Source organism: Phalaenopsis equestris, unplaced genomic scaffold (genome assembly GCF_001263595.1).
Source record: "Phalaenopsis equestris unplaced genomic scaffold, ASM126359v1 Scaffold000002, whole genome shotgun sequence".
Taxonomy (NCBI): Eukaryota; Viridiplantae; Streptophyta; class Magnoliopsida; order Asparagales; family Orchidaceae; genus Phalaenopsis; species Phalaenopsis equestris.
Window position 1 is genome coordinate 75,792,697 of NW_018164444.1, and position 21,771 is coordinate 75,814,467.

The 21,771-nt window shown below is 32.5% G+C and overlaps 1 protein-coding gene across 2 annotated transcripts in view; it reads right to left on the bottom strand.

Annotated features, from left to right (window-relative positions):
* Window positions 1-5,718: 5,718 nt before the first annotated feature.
* LOC110032156 (citrate synthase, mitochondrial) overlaps window positions 5,719-21,771 on the bottom strand; it is a 28,769-nt gene continuing 12,716 nt past the window's right edge. For both annotated transcript variants that reach the window (XM_020735685.1, XM_020735695.1), the window contains exons 8-20: window positions 19,719-19,782; window positions 19,093-19,175; window positions 18,956-19,005; window positions 18,803-18,880; window positions 18,464-18,592; window positions 18,297-18,339; window positions 17,940-18,026; window positions 17,153-17,254; window positions 10,563-10,670; window positions 10,398-10,448; window positions 6,916-6,989; window positions 6,183-6,234; window positions 5,719-6,076 (exon numbers count right to left, since the gene is read on the bottom strand). In XM_020735685.1, the coding sequence (XP_020591344.1) occupies window positions 5,981-6,076; window positions 6,183-6,234; window positions 6,916-6,989; window positions 10,398-10,448; window positions 10,563-10,670; window positions 17,153-17,254; window positions 17,940-18,026; window positions 18,297-18,339; window positions 18,464-18,592; window positions 18,803-18,880; window positions 18,956-19,005; window positions 19,093-19,175; window positions 19,719-19,782 (1,017 nt within the window). In that variant the 3' untranslated portion in view covers window positions 5,719-5,980. The remainder of the gene's footprint in view (window positions 6,077-6,182; window positions 6,235-6,915; window positions 6,990-10,397; window positions 10,449-10,562; window positions 10,671-17,152; window positions 17,255-17,939; window positions 18,027-18,296; window positions 18,340-18,463; window positions 18,593-18,802; window positions 18,881-18,955; window positions 19,006-19,092; window positions 19,176-19,718; window positions 19,783-21,771) is intronic.

Here is a 21,771-nt window from a genome sequence, read left to right on the forward strand (position 1 = left end):
AAATATGTAAACACAAATGAATTTGGTAAAATGTGTGAATGCTTCTTTATGTTATAATGATGTGTTGACGTGTGTTTCATAATAAGAGTGTCACATATTTGTGTCTTGCCAGCATCCTTGTGTTTTATCTATGCATCAAAATCATGAACCAAGTATATATGAAGCTGACTAGATGTTGTCGTCCTGCTAGGGAACAAACCAAGCGCAGGACAAGGGAAGTATCTTTCAAGTAGATATGAACTCCAACGAGAAGGGTAAAAGAGGAAACAACTCAAATATTTCCTTAGTATTTTCCTCAAGAATTAGGTTGCAAAGTTTCTACAGCTTCTTACAGGTTCTGTTATTCGGTTTAATTATAACTGAATACAAAGATGATTATAGTAATATCAATTATTATTATTCTCATAATGATGTATATACAACTCCTATTGTAAATAATCTTTTAGCCAAGCCGGTTTGTACTCCTTTCTTATTGATCTATGCTTCCCAATACTATCTTCTATTTTCTCTTTCATTTAAGAGTATTAATATGCTTTCTTCTCCCTGTTTTTCATGGGTTAAGAGTTATGAGTGAGTTCGTAACACTCTGTTATCATCTAAACAACCTTGTCCTGACGGTTGAGGGGCTTATATGATTTGCATAAGAATTTGAAATACAATAAGCCTTCTTTCAATAGATAGTCTTTAGAATGAAGGCCATCTTTTCAATTCGTGTCTTAATTTGATTATATGTTATGCATCCAATATGTCTGTATGTAGCTTCTGAATTAACTGTATGTAACATGTTACAAAGGCCAAATAGCAGTTTAGCTATAGAACTGATGGTTGTTCAATTTTCTTGTCCTTTGGAAGTCGGGACAATGCATCAACAACAGCACTCAATTTCTTTGCTTTATATTTAATGTGAAAATTGAACCCAAGAACTTTTAAAGTTAAAAATTATTAATATGGAGTGTTTAAGATCTATGTTGTTAGTTCCCATAAGCGACCTTTATGATCAATTTTAATGGTAAAATTAACACCCAAGAGATATTGCTTCCACTTATAAATATCTTCCACAATGGAAAATAGGTCTGCATCATCATTCCTAATTTTTATTGAAAAATGAAATTGGATATTATCTTTGCATTCAAACTACACCCATGCATTAATTGATGCATCTATGATAAATCTTTCTTATAAGTCTAGTAATGTTAATATCAATGTTATTGTCATCATAATTTTTAAAATTTTAAAGGCAATTTTGCGTAGGTGCATGCCATAAGGATGCTTCTGATTTTAACAGGTTTCTTAAAGGTGTTATTAGGGAAGCATAATTTATAATAATTTTTTAATATTATTTGGTGCGACCTAAAAATTTATGTCATTGCTTAATATTTTGTAAACTAGGCCACTACCGCATAGACTCTGTTTTATTTAATCAAATATGATACCATTGTGTTGGATTATGTCATAGATTTTCCACTATGTGTTGGTTGAACTGGCAAAAACAATTGACGTGTTTGCAAATATTCTAAAACTAAATTAAAATAATATGGGTGGATGGATAAATTAGTATTGTATGCTAAAATATGGTCAATTCATTGGAGCTTGAATGGTTGACGAGGCGTTTGTAAGCCTAAATAGCATTACTAAGAACTTGAAATGGTCGTCATGAGTTCTGAATGATATCTTATCGATGTCTTTGGTTGACATTCTGATTTGATGATATCCTAAATGTAAATCAAAATTTGAAAATCATAAAACACCGTGTAATTCATCTAATAGTTCATCAATTATTGGTATTAAAGTTATTTATTGTGATAGCATTCCGTGCTCTGTAGTCCACACAAAATCTCCAACGCTCATTTTTTTCTTTACCTCATTCAAATATTTTTTTAATCAATTTTTTTTCTTGACATCTATTTTAAAATATGGATACATGTATGATCTTACATTCACTAGTTTGGAACCTGGTTCCAAATTAATATGATAACCAATGTCTCGATGAGGAGGCAATCGTTTTGGTTCGTCAAAAATATTTTGAATTTATTATAGCATTATTAAAATGGGCGTTGGAGTTATTAACAGTAATTTCTTGAAAGTCTATGATAAATTTGATGGTTGTGTGAGTTTTTACTCTATCTTTTGAGTTTGTAATGCATATAAAGATTGTGTTGAGCCATGATATAGAAATACCTACAAATAGTGAAAAAAATTGATTATGAAAGTAGCTGAGGCTCTTCTTTTAGTTAAATAAGATTGCTATTTCCAATAAACTATATAGTAAATTTGTGATAATCATATAGGATTTGTCCTAAAGATTATAACCACTATATTTTCAGCACTTATAAATCAGCACCTTGAATATCTAGAACAAATAAATCTTAAATGATTGGATGACCTTGCAAGGATAAATGTATATTTGAGCATTCATTATACCATGTAATTGATCACCATTGCCGATGAATACTTGAAACCTATTAATAAGATAATAGGAAAGTCCTAATCATTGCACCAAACTTTCTTAAATAAAATTATGAATGCTACCACAGTCTATTAAGACAAGTACTCATTGTAGGTTAATGAAACGAATTAGTCATAGTGATCTTAGACTTAATTGGCCATCTAAGGAATTCAAATTAATTTTTAAATCATTTATTGAAAAAGGTCCTTAGATAGTTGATTTTCCTTTTGATCATGAATATCATATCTGTCTAATTAATAATAGAAAGAATTTGTTGGGGGCATCAATATTGTTTACTCGATTTTCTATCACAATCGAAACATCATTCTCTTTTGTTTTGTATTTCTGTTTGAGATAATCTACTTGTTGATAAGTTTGGATATTTATTATCTAGAATAAAATATCAAGTTTCAGTATGTGTAGTAGAGTTATTCTAGAAGATTGTTTGAATATTTGCGGATGTGTTCATGGCAGGCAATCCCCAAGGAGAAGTTTGGTGGTTTCATGAATTTAAATGATTACCCCTTTGTTTTTGAAATCATGATTCTTATGTTCGAGCCATCTCTATTTTGTCTAGCATGATGATAGTTTAGCCAATAGTAATTTATGCATGGTGCAATTCATTTTTGAGATCCAATATAAAAAAACTCACCTATGAAGTTTTAGATAAACATAAACTTTTGAAAGCTAGTTCCTTGAATTCATTATGATATTCTAATATAAAACCTTTCTGGATTAACTTTGGTAGGTTACCATGAGGGTTTTCATATTATGAATTATCAAAGCAATGATGTAAATAATTTAAGAAAGTTTTCCAAGATATATTCTGATCTTTTTAAACATAGGCACTGATACAAGACTGTTGCCAGGAGATCCAGATGAAAAGATGTAATTCTTATACGATGACAATTAGGAGCGCTTTGAATTCAAAATACACCTCAGGTTTAAAGACTCGGGTATTAATATTAGTCTCATTAAATCTTGGTAACTCAATTGTCATAGTTTTAAGAAAAGACATGATCTCTGTTGTTGTTCTTGTATGCGTAGTTAATTGGGAAAAGTTGGGGCCCATGCCACGTCCGTCTCCCACATTTTATTGATGTGCATTCGATAGAACTTTAGTATAAGATATATCCTCCAATCATTTATCCAAAATTGTCAAACAATGTAGGAATTGTTCTAAAGCCTAATTGATTGTTTTAAGTTGGGTATTTGAAGTGTTGATGGATTTTTGTAGAGTTTCAAATTATGTCTCGTTTTACAACTACAGTGATTATACCATTTCTGTCGAATTTGAGTTCTTCACCATTGTGAGAAGAACATCAATGAAAGCACTATTTGTTGTAATCCTACTAGGCCACAAACTAAGCACAAAACAAGAGAAGTATCATTTGTGTAGAAATGAACTCCAACGAGAAGGAGAAAGGAGGGAAGAACTTCTTTATTTCCTATTTTGCTCGAGAGTTAGGTTACAAATGTTTATATGGCATCCTATAGGTTTTGTTATTCATTTTGAAAACGAATACAAATATGCTTACAATATTATCAAGTACTATTATTCTTATAATGATGTTGTTTATATCACGCGCAGAGTAGTGTAGGGAGGAGAGTGAAAGAGAGAATTAGAGAAGGAAAAGAGTCACAATGGTATAACATTCATAATCTTTCCGAGCTTCCTGATAAAAGTCTCATTTACATGTCATTATTCACATATTTATATATAATAAATAGATTTTATATTGAGAAATATCAATAATGCTCTTGAAATTCTTTATTGTCGGTCAGTCACAGTAACAATCAAAATTACCGTTACACTTGTTGGATCGTCATTTTGCCTGCTCCTAGGATGGCAAGCCGTTCGCCTGCTCCTATGATGGCCTTCTTGGATCATACCATGTGATTCCTATATATTCATAATCTAACACGAACTTTAATTTATACCATCCAAATATTTTATATCATATCAAAAATACAATATTTTAACTTAAAAAATTGAATACTATGCACAGCTAAGATGCTATATATGAAAAAAATGAAGTTAAGGTGTTAGATATAACATAAGGTAAACATTAGTTTTAGTTGATTAGTTATATATGATGTTCTTCTTAAAATAAATGCAATCACAAGAGATTATGGATCAAAATATTGACAATGTATTATAACTCAAATTGTTTTCTTCCCCCTAACAACTTATAGTCACAGATGCAGAGCAAATAATATTTATTTCATAGATAATTGATATAAATGTCTCAATTTTTCTTACTTTGTCTTAGAACTGTAAACGAGGCAGGTGGAGTCAAATTTTGTCCTAATCAAGCAAAGCTTGATCAATTATCTATAACTTGAGCTAGAGCGAGTGAAAGAAGCCGAGCAAGAGTTCGATTCGAACTCTCGAGCTCGGTTCGACTGTGTAACTCAATTTGATCTGTACAATTATTTCTTAAATTTCCACAATTCACATACAAGTAGAATTAGATAAAAGCTGTCAAATCAGGCCGAACTCAGCCTTAAGAGCTAGAGCTCCTATAACCTACGAGTTTGAATTTGAGCTCGAGCTCAAAAATGTGACTCGATAAACTCAAGTGACGAGCTTGTTAATTAATTAATGAGTCAAGTTTGAGCCGGCTCACTTATACCCCTATTTTATATTGGAATTTATATGCAAATTAAAATCAAATAAATCTATGTTATTTAAATATAATACAAATATCACATGTTATTTTGTTAAGCTCACCTTAATTACATTCGAGTCAGAATGATTCACCGAACATATTTCAGTAAAATGTAAATGTAAACTAGGAAAATAATTATGATCTCATAAGTGAATTATTTTCAGGCACGTGGAAAATGTTCATTATATAGAAAACATTAACTATAAAATTACAATTATTGAAAAAATATGTTATGCGTTACAAAAACAAAAGGAATCGCGTAGCTGTATTACATTTGCCAAGCATGCCTTCCTCTTCAATAATTTCTTTCCTAAGCTTTTACTGGGGATTTTTCGAGAGATTATAGACTATATGTGGCTTGGGGGCATTTACATATATACCAAAAAAATTATTCTGTATTTACATTTCTAATTCCTATAATTGCATATTCATATTCATAATACTCTTTAGCATCACATCAAAAATATTACACTAATTTTTAAAAAGTCAGATGGACAATTTTATGCGTGGTTTATCACTCCAAACTGTTGAGATCTGTAAATTCAAAAAAATTGGGTGGTATGCATGTAAATTTCCATTTAATTAATTAACAACATAAAATCATTCAAACCCAAAAATCATCCCATTAAAACCTTTCCAAAACCATCCTCAAAAGTGAGTAGATACAAGTCACAGAATCAGATATCACAGAGAAACTACGTATAAAATTCCTACAGATTACAGATAACAAAATCCCCCATCTCCTGGATAAAAAATGATGGCTTATTCCTGACTTAGAAAAATAAATTAATCCAAATTAAATGAACCATCAATATAATGCCTTGTGCATCACTTATTGCTAATGATCAGATAAGTTAAGAGATCAGACTGCAGACTTCTTACAGTGATTCTCAAGCCACGCCATTGTTACACTCTTCGGCCTTTCAAGAGGTAAACCAAGAGCTCGGTCCCAGATCAGCTGTACCAGTAAAATTCAATTAAATGATATCAGGGCACATCAGCAAGTTAAAAGGAAAATTATAAAAATAAATATAAAAAAATGAGAAGGAATTGAAGACTAGAACCTGGGAGCATATTCCAATGCTTCTTGATACCCCAAAAAGAACAGTAAAATACCTGAACAAATCCCATATAAATGTCAGTATCTTCTATTCTTACTTGACATTAATACTTCTAGTTAAGTTTGGTTGGTATTTGTATTATATTAATGGAAATAATAGGCAGTTTTGAGACAGGGGAAACATCCTAGTTAAGATCCTTTTGTAGTGGTTGTGGAGCAGAATTTATAAACAGAAGATTTGCATACATACCACTCAATTCATATGTATTTACATATCTAACACCTAAACTTCAATTTTTTACATATAAAAATAATGTTTCCTATGCATGAAAAAGGTGAATTTCACTTCTTAAAAGTTAAAATAGTGGTATTTTTGTTGTGATGTGAAATCTTTGGGTGTTATAAATGTAAATACATAGGAATTTAGTGGTATGTATGTAAATGTCTCTTTATAAATTACTATTTATAACACATCATTGGCAAGTTTCCATATCAAGATGGTGTCATTTTCACCAACTTGATAAGAAAGCATGTGCCAAGTAAAAAAAACAAACCTATAACAGGGCATAAGCTATGACGCACAACTTCCATTATATAACCAAATATTTGGTGTTCGAAGAATTTTAAGCTAAACATAAGCTGCGGGCAATTTTACGTGTTCGAGAAATGATAATACAAAATACCCCTTACAATAGCTATCGGAAACTCAAATATCACAAAAAGGAAGAAAGACTTACCTCGCTTCAGTTAAGCCGAAATGATTAAGCAGGACGCCACTGTGGGCATCAACATTGGGCCATGGGTTTTTTACCTGAAAGTGTAAGAAAAAAGTGAGATAACTCAATTCGCAAGAGTTAGTCTGGATAAAGGGTTAAACCCATGTGTTGGATCAACAGTTCTTGAAATTAAAGCGATGCAGTAGAGCTTATCTGCTTTAATTTATTCATAAGAGGTTGTGTAGATCATTTCCTAACCTTGATGATTTGTTAAGAGCGAGGGAGATTTAATACAAGGATTTTTATGTGGGCAATGGCAAGCCAAAAAAATTTGTCCTACAATTCACAACTTACAGGACCAAAATGAGTAAAGGCATGCATATGCTGGAGCTCTGATATCATTTCAAGCTTTCAGAGATTTTGTGCATATTATTCCAGACTTTTAAGTTCATTTCATATCCTCATATTCATAACCAATTAAAACGGTTAGTTAGGGCAAGCAATAAGCTAAAGAAGCAATGATGCTCCGGCGCAATGTCCAGAAAACTAGATTTTACGTAATAGATCTATACAGGTTTTCATTATAAAAGTTGTAGATCTTCAAGGCTGAAATTCTCAAGCCCAAACAAGCTTATAACATATCTAAATATAGACTAAGCATCTAGAGAGCATTAACACTTGTCACACATTCTGTGTTTTAGTAGAATATGTGGAGGCGCAAGCGTTAGACATGGAAATATCCTGAACTTGATTCAACACATACATACATGTCCATTTCTATTTCTAAAAATAGAGTGATATTCCAAACACTTTAGAAAAAAAATTGATTCAACCAGAACCTTCATTTATATCTTTTAAGCTTTTTATTTTATAGGATGAACTTGATCCAACACATACATACATGTCCATTTATTATTCTAAAAATAGAGTGATATTCGAAACACTTTAGATAAAAATTGACTCAAACATAACCTTCATTTATACCATTTTAAATTATTTATTTTTTATGTACATTATACCCTACTATAACAAATACTCTATAATTTAATGTGAAATAGCCATAATATCTACCTATCTTTTCTATCATTGTATGCATTCCATTGAAGGACTCATAGTTACTACCATTGTATTACTACAATATAGTGAAAAAAATGAATAAGAAAATTGCATAATAAATCCTGATACTCATAGCTTGCAACGTGACTCTCCCAACACGAATATGATACATATTCACACTAGTAACTTATTCTAAAATTCTTGAAGAAGTTTTAGTGTTTAGATTTATGGTTTATAGAATAGTTTTTAGGATTTAGGTTTAGGGTTTACAGATTAGGGTTTAAGGTTTAGTTTTTATAATTTAGGATCTCGGGTTTAGGGTTCTAGAATTTTAGGGTTTAGGGCTTTAGAGTTTTAGGGTATAAAGTTTTAGGATTTAGGTTTATAGTTTAGGGTTTAGGGTTTAAGGATTTAGGATCTTCACTTTTATGATTTAGGGTTTAGGGTTTTATGTTTCAATGTTTAAGGGTTAAGATTTAGAGTTTTGGGGTTTTAGTTTTTCGGCTTAAGGGTTTTGGGGCTTTGGGTTTATGATTTATGATTCAGAGTTTAGGGTTTAGAATAGAGGATTTTTTATATATTAGAACTTTTTAAAATTTAGGATTTACGATTTAATATCTTAAGTTTGCAATTTAGAAAGTTTGGGTTTAGGATTTATGATTTTTAAGGTTTAGCTTTAGGGTATAGGGCTTAGTTTTTTAGAGTTTATGTTTATTGTTTAGGGCTTAAGTTTTTCAGGGTTTAAGGTTTAGGTTTTAAGATTTTTAAGGTTTAGAGTTTATGGTTTAGAAATTAAGGTTTAAGATTTTAGGGCTTTAGTTTTAGATATTGGGATTATAGGATTTAGGGTTTAACTTTTTTAATATTTAAGATTTTTTATTTTTTAGGGTTTAGGGTTTAAATTTGAAACGTTTAGGGTTTTAAGGATTTAGGATTTATAATTTACGGTTTTTAGGTTTTAAGGTTTAGAGTTTTTAGAGTTTAGAATCTTAGGGTTTAAGATTTTAGGATTTAGTATTTAGGATTGTAGTATTTCAGAGGTTAAGGATTATATTTTAGGGTTTAAGTTGCACTGTTTATGAATTTTGGATTTATTATTTAGGTTTTACAATTTATATTTTAGTATTTAGGAGGACTACAGTGTTTCAGAGTTTTAAGATTTAAATTTTAGGATATCATATTTAGAAATTTTGGATTTATTATTTAGGTTTTATGGTTTAGGATTTAGTGTTTAGGGTTTAAGGCTTAGGATTTAGAGATTAGTGTTTATTATTAAAACCTTAAGGGTTTAGGACTGTTCAGATTTAGGGACAAGGGTTTAGGTTTGGAGTTTAAATATGAATTAATTCATGCCTTTAAGGTTTAGGGTTAGGATTCAAGATTTAAGATTTAGGATTTAGGGCTTTTGGGATTTTAAGGTTTTCAGGGTTCAGGATTTTAGAGTTTATGGCTTACGGTTTTAGTTTGGGATTTAAGTTATCGTGCTTTGGGATCCTAGATTTATGGTGTAGGGTAGAGTTTAGGGTTTATGGTTTTTTAGGATTAAAAATTTAGAGCTTAAAGTTTAAGATTTTTAGGGTTTAGGGGTGTAGAGTTTTAGTTTTGGGTGTAGAATTTAGGATTTTTAAAGTTTAGGGTTTAGTGTTTAAGGTTTATTTGTTTAGGGTTTAAAATTTAGAGTTTATAGTTTAGGGTTTAATTTTTTAAGGTTTCGAGTTATTAGGGTTTAGGTTTAAGATTTAGGATTTAGGTTTTATTTTCTTTAGGGTTTAAGGGGCTTAGGGTCTTTAGGATCTAGGGTTTAATTTTTTTAAATTTAGGGTTTAGAATTTAAGGTTTATAATTTTATTTTAGGATTTATAGTTTTTTAAGATTTAGAATTTAAGGTTTAGCTTTTTAGGGCTCAGGGTTTGGGGTTTTGAGATTTAGGATCTAAAATTCGGATTTTAGGGATTTTAGGGTTTATGGTTTAGGATATAGGGTTTTTTGGGTTCAAGGCTTAGAGTTTAGAGTTGTTACGGTTTAGGGTTTAATTCAGAATTTAAGTTCTAGGGTTTACAGTGTAAAATTTATAATTTAGGGTCTAATATAATTTTTAAATAAGCAAATTCTAGTTAAACTCTCTCCCCAAGCACCGGATTTCTTTTACACATATCTGGCAACACAATTAATATTAGTAGGTATAATTAATGGATCTAGCAATTTGGCAACAGATGTCAAAGCTCAACACTTAAATTTAAAGAATTTATATCATGTGGAGATTCTTAATTACCCACTCAATATAAGAAAGTTCAAAAGAAAAAACATACCATGAGATTCCAGAACTTTGAAAGAAACCAAAATTAGAACTTTATAGGAGGAAAGAGAAGATGCATCACATCGAGTATGTTACATCACAACTACATACTCTGAAAATTAGATCCATCAACATAAAATGTCATAATTACCTTTCCAAGCTCAGTGAGTATGGAAGGAACAACTTCATATAACTTAGAGACCTGCAAAAACAAGAATCACACAAGGCTCAAGATTCTTAAAAGAAAAATTACAAAACTTGATAATGTTATCTAGTTCTTGGGTGCATGAAATAAAAGATGGTTAAGGAAATAAACCAGCTGAAAGAGTGGATCATCAGGTAAATGTTTCAATGCAAACTCCCTTTGACACGTATATCTTGGATCTGTTTTGCGCAGTACTCCATGACCGTATCCAGGAACAACCTACACAAATAGTTTGAGAATGATTCAGATGTGTGGTAGAGTTATCAAGAACATTGCATTATACTTCAATTAATACAACTCAACAAGAGATGCAGACGAAACCGAAAATTGAGCATTAAATAGAGATTTAAATCAAATAGAGAGAAGAGGAAGAAGACCTCAATTTTTTTTTAAGAGGAGGCGGAGAGGGAAGAAAAGAAGAGATGAAAGGGAAAGAGAAAGAGATGAAGGACTGAAGATGAGGAAGTAATACTAGCATCAGTAGCTCAGTTTAAAGAACTGGAGCAGGAAGGCAAGGGGCAGCTGAGCAGAAATTGAAATTTAAGAGAAAGAATTTGAAAAATGTAGTTAAAAAATAGAGTTTTTCATCATTCGTCATCCTTTGGAGGGTATTGGTATTTTCATCACTGATCATCCTTTGGAGGGTATTGGTATTTTCATCACTCATCATCCTTTGGAGGGTACTGGTATATGATGGAAGGGGTTGTGTAGGTTTAGCTTAAATCTCTACTCCAGTCAATTAATGATGGGTTGGCTAAACGCCAATTAATGAATCAAAAATATTCCCTAGACAAATAGATTTCAGCGGCACACATTGAAATTGTTATCCCAAAAGAAAAAGCATCACTCTCACTACAATAATTCAATAGAAAACTGTAACAAAAAATGTAAGTTTGAAACCAAGACTGGATTATGTTACAGTACTTTAGCGGCCAACAGTGGAAAAAACTGGCAGATTGGTACAACGGCAATTATTAAGAGAGAACCAACAACTGGAGAAATGGTGTGCAGAGTATGGCAGGCAAAAATCCATTAAGCTTGAACCAAATCACCCAAATATAACCAGCGGATGCAAAAAGGACTGTTTTTAGCTCACGAGTGAAGTGTCACCATCCATTAACCAGACTACTATGCTACATAGTAGTGTCTGATTCAATGCACCAAATTAATTGGCGCTAGAATGAGAATCCATAAAGTAAATGTTACAAAAGATATTCATTTCTAAATAAACCTGCATTCACAACATAATTATGTTTTGTCAAATAAATTTTAATTTCAGTGAAATCACATGTGGTTAAGCTAAGGTGAAGGAGCTTAAGATTTATGTTAATTATGTTTTGTAATGGTTTGATAAGGGTTATCGTTCGGTCATGGAACAAGGTAATCAATTCAATTAAATTAAAATTGAGCTTCAGTTTGAGATTTTGGAATCACTATAAGTGAACAAGATTGAATTTTAATGCATGCGGCTAATGAACTAGATTTTCTGAGTGTAAAAATTGATGGTTGTGTACGTTGACAACATCCTGATGTACAACTGTTCAAAGGAGGAGCATTGATAGCACCTCCAACAGATTTTTGGAGTTCTACAGGCAAAGCAGTTGTATGGCTCAAGGAAGAAGCATCACTTTCTTACACAGCAAACGTGCTTCCTGGGGTATATTGTTTCTGCCTAGCTTTAAGATGGCGTAATTGGTTACTCGGGCATTTTTTATAATTTGTGAGACGTGACACAAGTCTCAAACCATTTTGAAACATAAGCCTCAAATTTAAAAAATTGAGTAAATTAATAAATATTATAAAAATTATGATGTAAAAATAACATATTACTGTTCTAATTTATTAAAACATTAAAAAATAATATAATAATTGAAACGAGGCTGTTTACAAACCATCGGCCAGGCAAGGCCAGAACCTGGTCCAGCCTTCCTGCTCGACCGGATCGATCCAATTTGACTTAAGGCGGACGTTCCTCCTCTCCTCCTCCCGTGCCCGATTTGTTCTGCCTCTCCTTTTTCAGCCGTGCTCTATTCTTCTGCCCTCCTCTTCTAGTCATTGCCATCGTACTTCACGCCACTTCAATCCCTTCCATTTTCATCCCCTTCCATTCATAGATCTTGCCTTTGCTAGCTGCTAGTCTTCCCCTATTTATATCTTGCCCGGGTCTAATCAGTTTTCATTTTTTTCTGTTTTTAGTTGAGCCTTCATGGCGTCTCCCTTTCAAGGGATGTATCCAACTACGAGCGGTGCACAAGTTGTACCTTCTCCCAAGGTGAAGACTATCTCCCGCACTCCCTCACTATCTCTAGTAAATTGTCGGGCAGCGCCTCTGCCTTCCATAGCCCCCGCACCTCTGGTCAGCATCTCTCAGGCCCAACCGACCTCCAGCAAGCCTTGTTGGCCAGCCTGAGCCTCGCACGCCTCCACCAGGCTGCAAACCCTGCGCCAGACTTTCCCGCAGCTGTCAGACCTCCAACCCCTCTCCCCCTCCTCTGCGCCTCCATCCGCTCCAGCTTCCCCTCCAAGCGCACCGCAGACTTCCTGGACATCATTCAACATCAATACCACGCCTTTCAGTCCCCTTAGTGCCGAACATCCACTCTCCGAGATCTTGCTAGTAGGCTCGCGAGTCATTTCCTACGCTTCCCACTCACTGTTTGACCTTGCTAGTCTTCCAACACTTGTCTCAAAGCAACTAGCTGACAGTCCGTCCTCCAGTCGTTCCACCCTCCACCCAGAACTGTTGTGATCCACGAGAGAGGACTATTCGTGTCCTTCTATTATTTCTTTAAGTCTTGATTTCTGCACTTATTACCGTTATTTTTTTGTTTCTTATATTGTCATCTTGTAACCATTTAAAGTCAGCAATAAGTATTGTGTCGTTTGGTTGTGGTTTGGGTTGACTCCAGTATTAATAATATTCTAAATAAGTATAAAGTAATAAATTGTTAAAAATTAGAAGTATCAAATTATGAGATAATATAAGTCAAATAAACGTTAAATTTATCAAAGCTAAGCTATTAAAATAAAATACTAAGAACTTTAAACCATAACAATTAAAAGAAGTTTAACATAAGTTTTTCTCTCTCACTCATACTAACCCCTGCCTAAATAATAATATAACGATTCATCAATATTTGAATTTCTAAAATTAAAAGTCCCTAATACTATAAGCACTCAGATAATTTTCATTAGAATCATCGACATAACGAATTGTTTGTCTAGCGTCTTATCTTTAGTTGTACCTATATCCTTTCATTTCATTTTATCTTTAGTCACAATTATCTTCTATTCTTTAATAACAAATTATCAGCAAAAAAAATATTAATTAAAATAATAACTAAGTTGATGGTTAGAACTTTAACAACATAAAACTTTTTGGATTTATTTTTTCTTTGAATTCTTATTATTTAGTGATTTGAGAGCTAATATGTGAGACATATGGATATTATTTTTAATTTTGTTAAAAATGAGTGCAGGCCATCAAAAACACTTAAAGATGTTTTTTTAGGTGAGTCGCGCCTCAACTGGGTGACAAGTGTCTCACCTTGGGACAATGACACTTGCCTTACCCCTCACCCTGGAATAATGAGGCGTAAGTGTTGCTGCGATTTTTTGTAAAAAAGTATTGAGGTGAGCCTCAAGATGCACTTCATATTGCACAATTTTAAGTAAGGGTTTCAACTACCAGTATTGAAATGAAACCAATGAAGGTCAAGACTATATTGGACTAGCCCAACCCACAACCGTTTTCTTAGATACACCAATTTCATGTGCTGACATCTTTTTACAAAAGATTTGCTAGAAATTTTAACTCGATAGCGACACCCTTGATGGAGCTTCTTATGTTTATTAAATTCACTTGATGGAGCTTCTTATGTCGGTAAAATTCACTTTGTTAAATAATGTGCAGGGCAACATTGAAGTTTTGAAGAAACAAATTACTCAAACCTTAGCCCTAACTCTTTCAAATTTTAATAAGGTGTCTAACGCTGAGTGTGATGTCTTCAATATGAAAATTTGAATTGCACTTCTAATGTAGGGATTTGAATTGTGTTGAGCCAAAACTCAATTGCATCATTTAGTGAACATAAATTATTTCTAGAGAAAATACTCTACCTATAACAAAAAAAAATTGTCATTATGACAGCTTTTAACTATTGTAGTAAAAAATTTACTTGCAAATGAGTTCATCCTTTACACTTATCATGAAGCCTTGAGGTTAATCAGAGTAAGCTAATGCGTAGACATATCACGTGCATTAATTAATCAAAATCGGATCAAAACAAATATTTGGTTGATTCGGTTCAGTTTCAAAAATGCATTTTGGTTTTTGGATTTCAAAACCCTAATATTTGGTTTTAGATTTTCATTTCGGATGTAATTTTAATTTAATTTAACAAACTAAGAAAATAAAAAATTCAAAATTAAATGGAGGTTTCATAAAATTAAATTGATATTATACATGTAAAACATGTAATATGTTTGTTTATAACTTAATTCCAACTAATAGAGTTTTATTTTGTTCATAACCGAGCTATTTAAACTGAATTTTATTGGTACTATTGCTTCAATTTTATCAATATTTTTATTGGTTTCATTTTTTGAATTTTGGATTTCGATTGTAATTGGTTTATTATATTCAAAAAACGATTTATCCAACGTGACCGAATGTTCAACCTTAAGTAAACATGCCATTCGAGAGTTCTTATCTTCATTCCACTGAAAAAGCAGAATAAAGTAATTGGCGTCTTCAATAATCACTTTTGTTGTTTACCACTATACAACAAAATCATTGGATTTGAAATGTTGAAAGCTTTGTATATCACTAATTAAGATTTTCAGGAAATTAGGGTTTGATATCAAGATAGATTGTATGAGCAGTTCCAGAAAATAAACAACTTATTCTACCTGAATAGACTATGCAATCCTAAGAGTTCAGTAAGAGAGTATTTTGCAATAACACCACAATAGAGGGATTGCCAGACATTTTGATAAGCACAAGTATCTTTCCATAGTAAAAGAGAACTTATGTGAAGAGGTATGTTTGATAGTACAAGATCTATTAATTAGCCAAGACCCAAGAGCCTCCTTCCTGTACCAAAGTCACTGTGCCTTGATGTGAGCATGGACATCACTGTGTGTTATGGTGGTTCTTAATCACTTTTTCAAGGCGACACATTTTTTACTCTGTCGAAGACAATGGATGTTACACATATTGCATATTTATATTTCCATGTGATGTGCATATTTACGACGTACCCTGGACCATCATTTCTAACCAGAATATGAAAATTTTTAGACATTTTTGGAGGACTTTAAGGGGCAAGCTAGGTCCCAAGAAACAGTTTAATTCAACAAGGCACCACCAAACAAATGGGCAAACAAAAGTGTTAAATCAGAGTTTGGAGTATCCTATTAGATGTTTTTTAGAAAAAAACATTAAAGATCGAGACTTAATTCTTCCACAAGTCGAGTTTGCTTATAATTGGTATGCTAGTCAGTCAAAAAACCATAGTTCGGTTGATATTGTATACGGGTTAAATCCTCTCACACCGTCAACGTTAGTGTTGTTATTTTCGAGTATTGAGCATATTACTGATGCAAAAGCTAGATATAGAGAGATTCTAACCCAACATGAGCAGACGAAGAAATTTACCCTAACGAATGCCAACTATCTGAAGTAGACTAAGAAGTTCATCAATGCTACTATTTTCAAAGGTCATTTAGTGTGCATTAAGCTAAAAATAGAGATTTCCTCAAGGTTGTTAGAAAAAGAGGAAGCCTAAAGTCAGTTGCCCATTCAGGGTTGCTAAGAAGACAATGATAATGTATATAAAATTGACTTGGTTGGATACTATAACATTTTTTGCTACTCCCAATGTTCCTCATTTGTCATCATATTACGAGAATAAAAGAGATTCCAATGAAAAATGAAAACCCTTTCCTCTCCTCGAGAATGACGCAGACATCCCTCCCACTACTTGTAGCTGACATGTAGTCTTCATATTCAACTGCCAAGCAACTGAATTTCTTAGCCTTCATCTTCATTTCACCCTCCTTTTTGTCCTACAACACTTGACCCCACTCCTGATCACCACACACCGTCTAAGTACTGTAAATCGGTGTCATTATAAAGGTGAAACATACTTCCTAGACCACACGTGAATATTATGTCCACATATTCAAGGCAATGGGTAGCCACCAGGAGATCATACATGACAAGACAAGTAGTGGACCCTTTGAGCATTTGATTGTAAGGTAAAGTTCAAAAATGACGATCAAATCTACAACCAGATGTCTTTTCAAAATAAATCCACTTTAATGATTCTTTCAACCAACATCCATTATAATTTAAAGCAATCCAAACCATAGCCTAGACACACCATGGATAGATCACGCCAAAAAATGAGATTATATTAAGATAGCAAAATAAAATATTTAATTTATACAATTACTTAAAATAATTTATCAATATCCTTCCTTTATATTTGAAGAACAAATGTTTTAATCCAAAAAGATTATAAAAAATCTTGTAGACTCATACTATTTTTAGAGGCCTTAACGCAATCATCAAATTTTAGTGTGCAAGTATGGTTTTCATTGCATGCCACCAGTTGCAAATACTTCAGTAGAAGTAAAAATACATGGCAAGCACAAAGTCAAGTCATAGTGTTATACCGAACAGTAAAATGCCTGACCTTTCCACTTTTTAATGTTTTCCAAACGTACTCCTTCAACTGCTCAGTTGTTATGTTTTCACCACACTCTTCAACAACAGATTTGATCCACAGAAGTACTTCCTGACAATTGAAGCACAGAAGAGGTGATCAACCCAAAGGAAAAAAAAAATATGCAACAATAATTAAATCATGAGTATCACACTTTTCTCCAGTTAATGTGTGCCAGTGAAACGGGTCTCAATAAGTTCGGACATAATTTTTGTATTAGGAAAATTTTGTTTATATCACTAAATATGAATTCCATATAGTTTAACAGAAAATTGTTTCTAACAGCAAACATTTAATGGTTGGGAGTATAGTAATTGATGATTAAAGTAAAGATCTATGGTTGAAAGTTTTCCAAAAGAATTTGAAAAAACAGCCAGAAAAACATTCCGAGCACAAACGTTTCTATAAACCAACTTTGTGCCATCCCTAAATTATGTGTTCTAGTGTGAAATGTTTCACTTGAGGTTAGAAATAATTTTTGTTTCAAGAAAATTTCTCTAAATATCACAAAATATGCATCTCAAATTATTTGGCGAAATTAGTAGTGATTAAATGGCCATATATTTCACCTAGAAAGCTTTAATATCAAGATCCCTGCCATATAATGATCACATTACCCAGAGTATCTATTTATGGGCAGAAAGAAAGAAATTTAATTACTGCAAATCCATGAGAAAAAAAAAAAAAAAAAAAAAAAAAAAAACCAAAAATCTACAAAACATTACACCATAGGTTTCACAGCAGAAAACATAACTACCTGATTAGCCAATCCATGAAGAGGTCCAGCGAGCCCATTGAGTGCAGCTCCGAAGGAAAGGTAAGGATCAGAAAGTGCACTTGCAACCTAAATAAAGTAGAACATTGAGTATAAAGGTTTTCTTTTACATTTTCAGCACAGAGAATGACGCACAAAGTTATCCATGTTAGTAATGGACAAGTGAATTGGCAAAACAAACTATTATCCAAACACATTCATATGCTACGTGATTAAACAAAAGGCACTAATTTATATGATCCTGCTAATGCAAGCTTTATCCTTGACAGTTTATGGCACTCTTTTCAAATTATGATACGAATAATTGCCATCAAAAACTAAAAACTGCAAAGCACTTACCAGGTGAGCAGTGTGAGCACTCACATTTCCCCCTTCATGATCACTGTAAAAAAAATATTTGAAATTAAATCTTTGGCAAGGTCATTTCAACAAAATGAACGTTTAATAAATTGTAAAATTGCACACACAAAATTTTTGTAAAAAAAAAAACATGTTCTGTTACCAACCTGTGGATAGTGACATAAAGCCTCATCAACTCCTGCATTTTTGGATCATCAAATCCAAGCATGCGAGAGAAATTTGCACCATAATCCAGAGAATTGTCAGCAGATATGGCTAGCCCATTTTTATATACCCTTCAAGATACAATAAATAAGCAACAAATGATATCAAGAAAAGGTATCCATAAGCACACATTCTATTCACAACAAAATCAGTTTCATGCTTAACAAGAAATCTGGAATAAGGTTTCATGTAGCATGCATTTCAGTATTGATGAACCTTGAAAGATCGTAAATTTTAAATTAAACCGACAGAATTATTCCTTCCCTAACTTGCAAAATTACCTCCGATATATATAAGATGCCACAACAGGAAGCTGAGCAATTAAATTCAGAGAATCTTCGTACGTAGGCTCCCAAAACCTGCAAAGCAACTCAGCTGCTACATCAAAATATCGCCATCAATCAGCAGTTAACAAATAAAGAAAAAAGTCTCACTTTGCTTTAGAAATTCCATTTTCATATGCCTTCTGGAATTGACTCTGAACCTGAAATGAACAAGCAAATGCTTCAGGAAAATGAATACCACAGGTACGATACAAGTTGCAATATCTGCTTCTGAAAAGGTGCCCAACCTGAAGAGCCATAACACCAGTTGTAAATTGAGTCATTGGATGAGCAGAGAGTGGGAGGGCATCAATGGCTTTGTAAACATGATCTGCAAAAAAGGAAAAATAAAAGAATATTACAATTATACCCTTGAGCACCTATGCATGTATTCATGCTCCATCAACAAAATCTAGAAAAAAAGAAAAGGTGGTTATCCTTAATTTATTCTTATTTACAACAAAGTAACATAGTATTATTTCCACTTTTTCACCTAAAATCAAGAGTTCAAACATTGAAAAATTAGAGAAATGAGACACATGGTTTCTTCAGCTTTCGAACCTCTCTCCTTAAACACAAACCAATAATAAAATCGCATGGATGGTGAAACAGATATGCACTACGATAAACAATACTTCGACTGCTTCCCCACAAATATACTATGTTTTCCTTATAATACAATTTTTCATCAGTAAAATGTCTTGACCAAGCAAGCCAGACCATTGACAATGTCTATTTACATATATACTTATATCTCCCTCAGACCATGATTAGTTGCACCAAAACATAAATACATGTTCAATCCTGAACTGATGTCTAGAAATTCAGTAAATAGACACAATAAAATGAACAAAAAATGATTAAATTTGAAAACCTGGAACAGTAGAGCGGATATGCAACTCCTTAGATAGGGCATCAACTTGCTCTTTACTTGGCACCTGAAAGTGAACATGTACTACAAATCAGAATAATGATATCAAGCAGCATGACCTGATGATCCATGTCATATATCTGAAGAAAATTGATCAAAAACTATGAAAGGACATAAAATGAGCCACAAATTGCAACATCTATAATTTAAAAATTAAAAGAACAGAATCTTTAACCTCATCACAACAACTTGAGGGTCGGCATTGTGAAGCCTTTTTCTCCGTTCATTCTTTATTTGTGAGTGTTTTAACTCTTATTTTGGAAGCCATTCTTTGTAACTGCTAGCCAAGTTAGCTTTTGCTCTACGCCTTTAAATCATATGCCTTTACCATCAATCCTACCTCAACCAATTAAATTGTATTTCTGAAAATTACTTTAGCTGAACTAGGTTTATAATTTTTAAGCCATACTAAGAAGTCTACTGTGATGTGATTCAGCACTAAACAGCTCCAATAAAGGACAAAAATTAAACTTTTAACCAGTTGGCTTACGAATATCTAGGCCAAGTTAATATCTAGGCCAAGTTAAGAAAATAGCCACCCAACAAAAATGGCTTAAGTAAATCAAGATGGCAAATTTCTAAATTCTAATAGAAGGGCGACACATTACTCTGTTTAATAATGTATGCACGGTTAACATCAATCCATTTCAAGCATCCAACCTAATAAAATACAAACACCAAAATACATCAAGAAATGTCCACTTAAATAGCTTCAATAAAAGAAAAAAAAATGGTAAGGATATAAATGATGCCCTTATGAACCTTTCTTTTTTCATTATCTCAAACAACGAGAAAGAGAGTAATGAAGGAGAGCCAATCAATGAGGCGCTAAGCATAATTTTGAGAAAAAATCAATGAGGCTTATGCCTCTCAAAATTAATGAGGCTTATGCCTCACATTTGCCAGAAGAGGCATAAGCCTCAATGGGGGTGAGGCCCACCTAAGTGCATTTTTTAGGCATCAAAAGCATAAGAAATTGGAGCCTAGATTCTTTTAAAATTTTAATTTATAAACAAATAAAACAAAAAATTTGTTATTTTCTTCCTTGTTTATGCCTAAACCAAATTAAGAATACATGAAGAACAGTACAGCATCATGACTTGCAGACTCATGATGAAGTAACCCTTCTCCATTCCGCTACATCATCACTGTTACTGTCATTCCTCCATTGCCACTTCTCTTTTTGTGTGTACGCGTGTTTATGCATTTTTTTTCTTTCATTATGTATTGTTTATGTTTTATTTGATTATCTATATTTCCTCTTCTCTACTTTGAATGTGATTTTCTCTAAACTGAATGAGTTTTTCAATTTAGGGTTATTTTTAAATGGTTAGAGATCCTTAAAAAAGTTTAATGGAAAAGATCTAGCATGAAAGTATAAAGTCAAGTGCAAATTAAAAAGAATAAGAAGACTTTCATTTATTTCAAAGGCTGTGATGAAAAACTGATTAAAAGTGGTGAAAAAAATGAAAAAATATTTTTATAGTTTTCATAAGAATGTTGTACCAGGTACCAAAATACCTGAAGTAAAAAAAAAATCATAGTTATATGAATAAAGGATCCATGTCAAAGCATTTTAAGATTCTTCTTTTGCTTTAATACAAATGTCCAACAGAGGTGCAATGGAGCCTATAAATCAATATTTGATGAATGTAAAAAATGACAAGAATGATGATGCTAGAAAGCCCATCGAATATTTGCACAAAATGCAAGAGAGACTCACAAGTGTGTTCGTATGGACATTAAAGCTTCTTTGATAATGCAGTATTTAATGTGAGAACATTCCCATCTTATATCAACGTGATTTGTTCTATGGGTGTCTATTAAACTAGTTGGGGCCTTAAATCTCATTCCATATATTGATGAAGAAACTGAATAACAATGAAAAGGTCTTAGAGAAAATCAAGACAGATTGGTCCCAAAATTAAGTCATAATCATGTAAGATGGTATCGAATATTAAAAATAGAAATTTAATCAATATTTTTATAAATAATT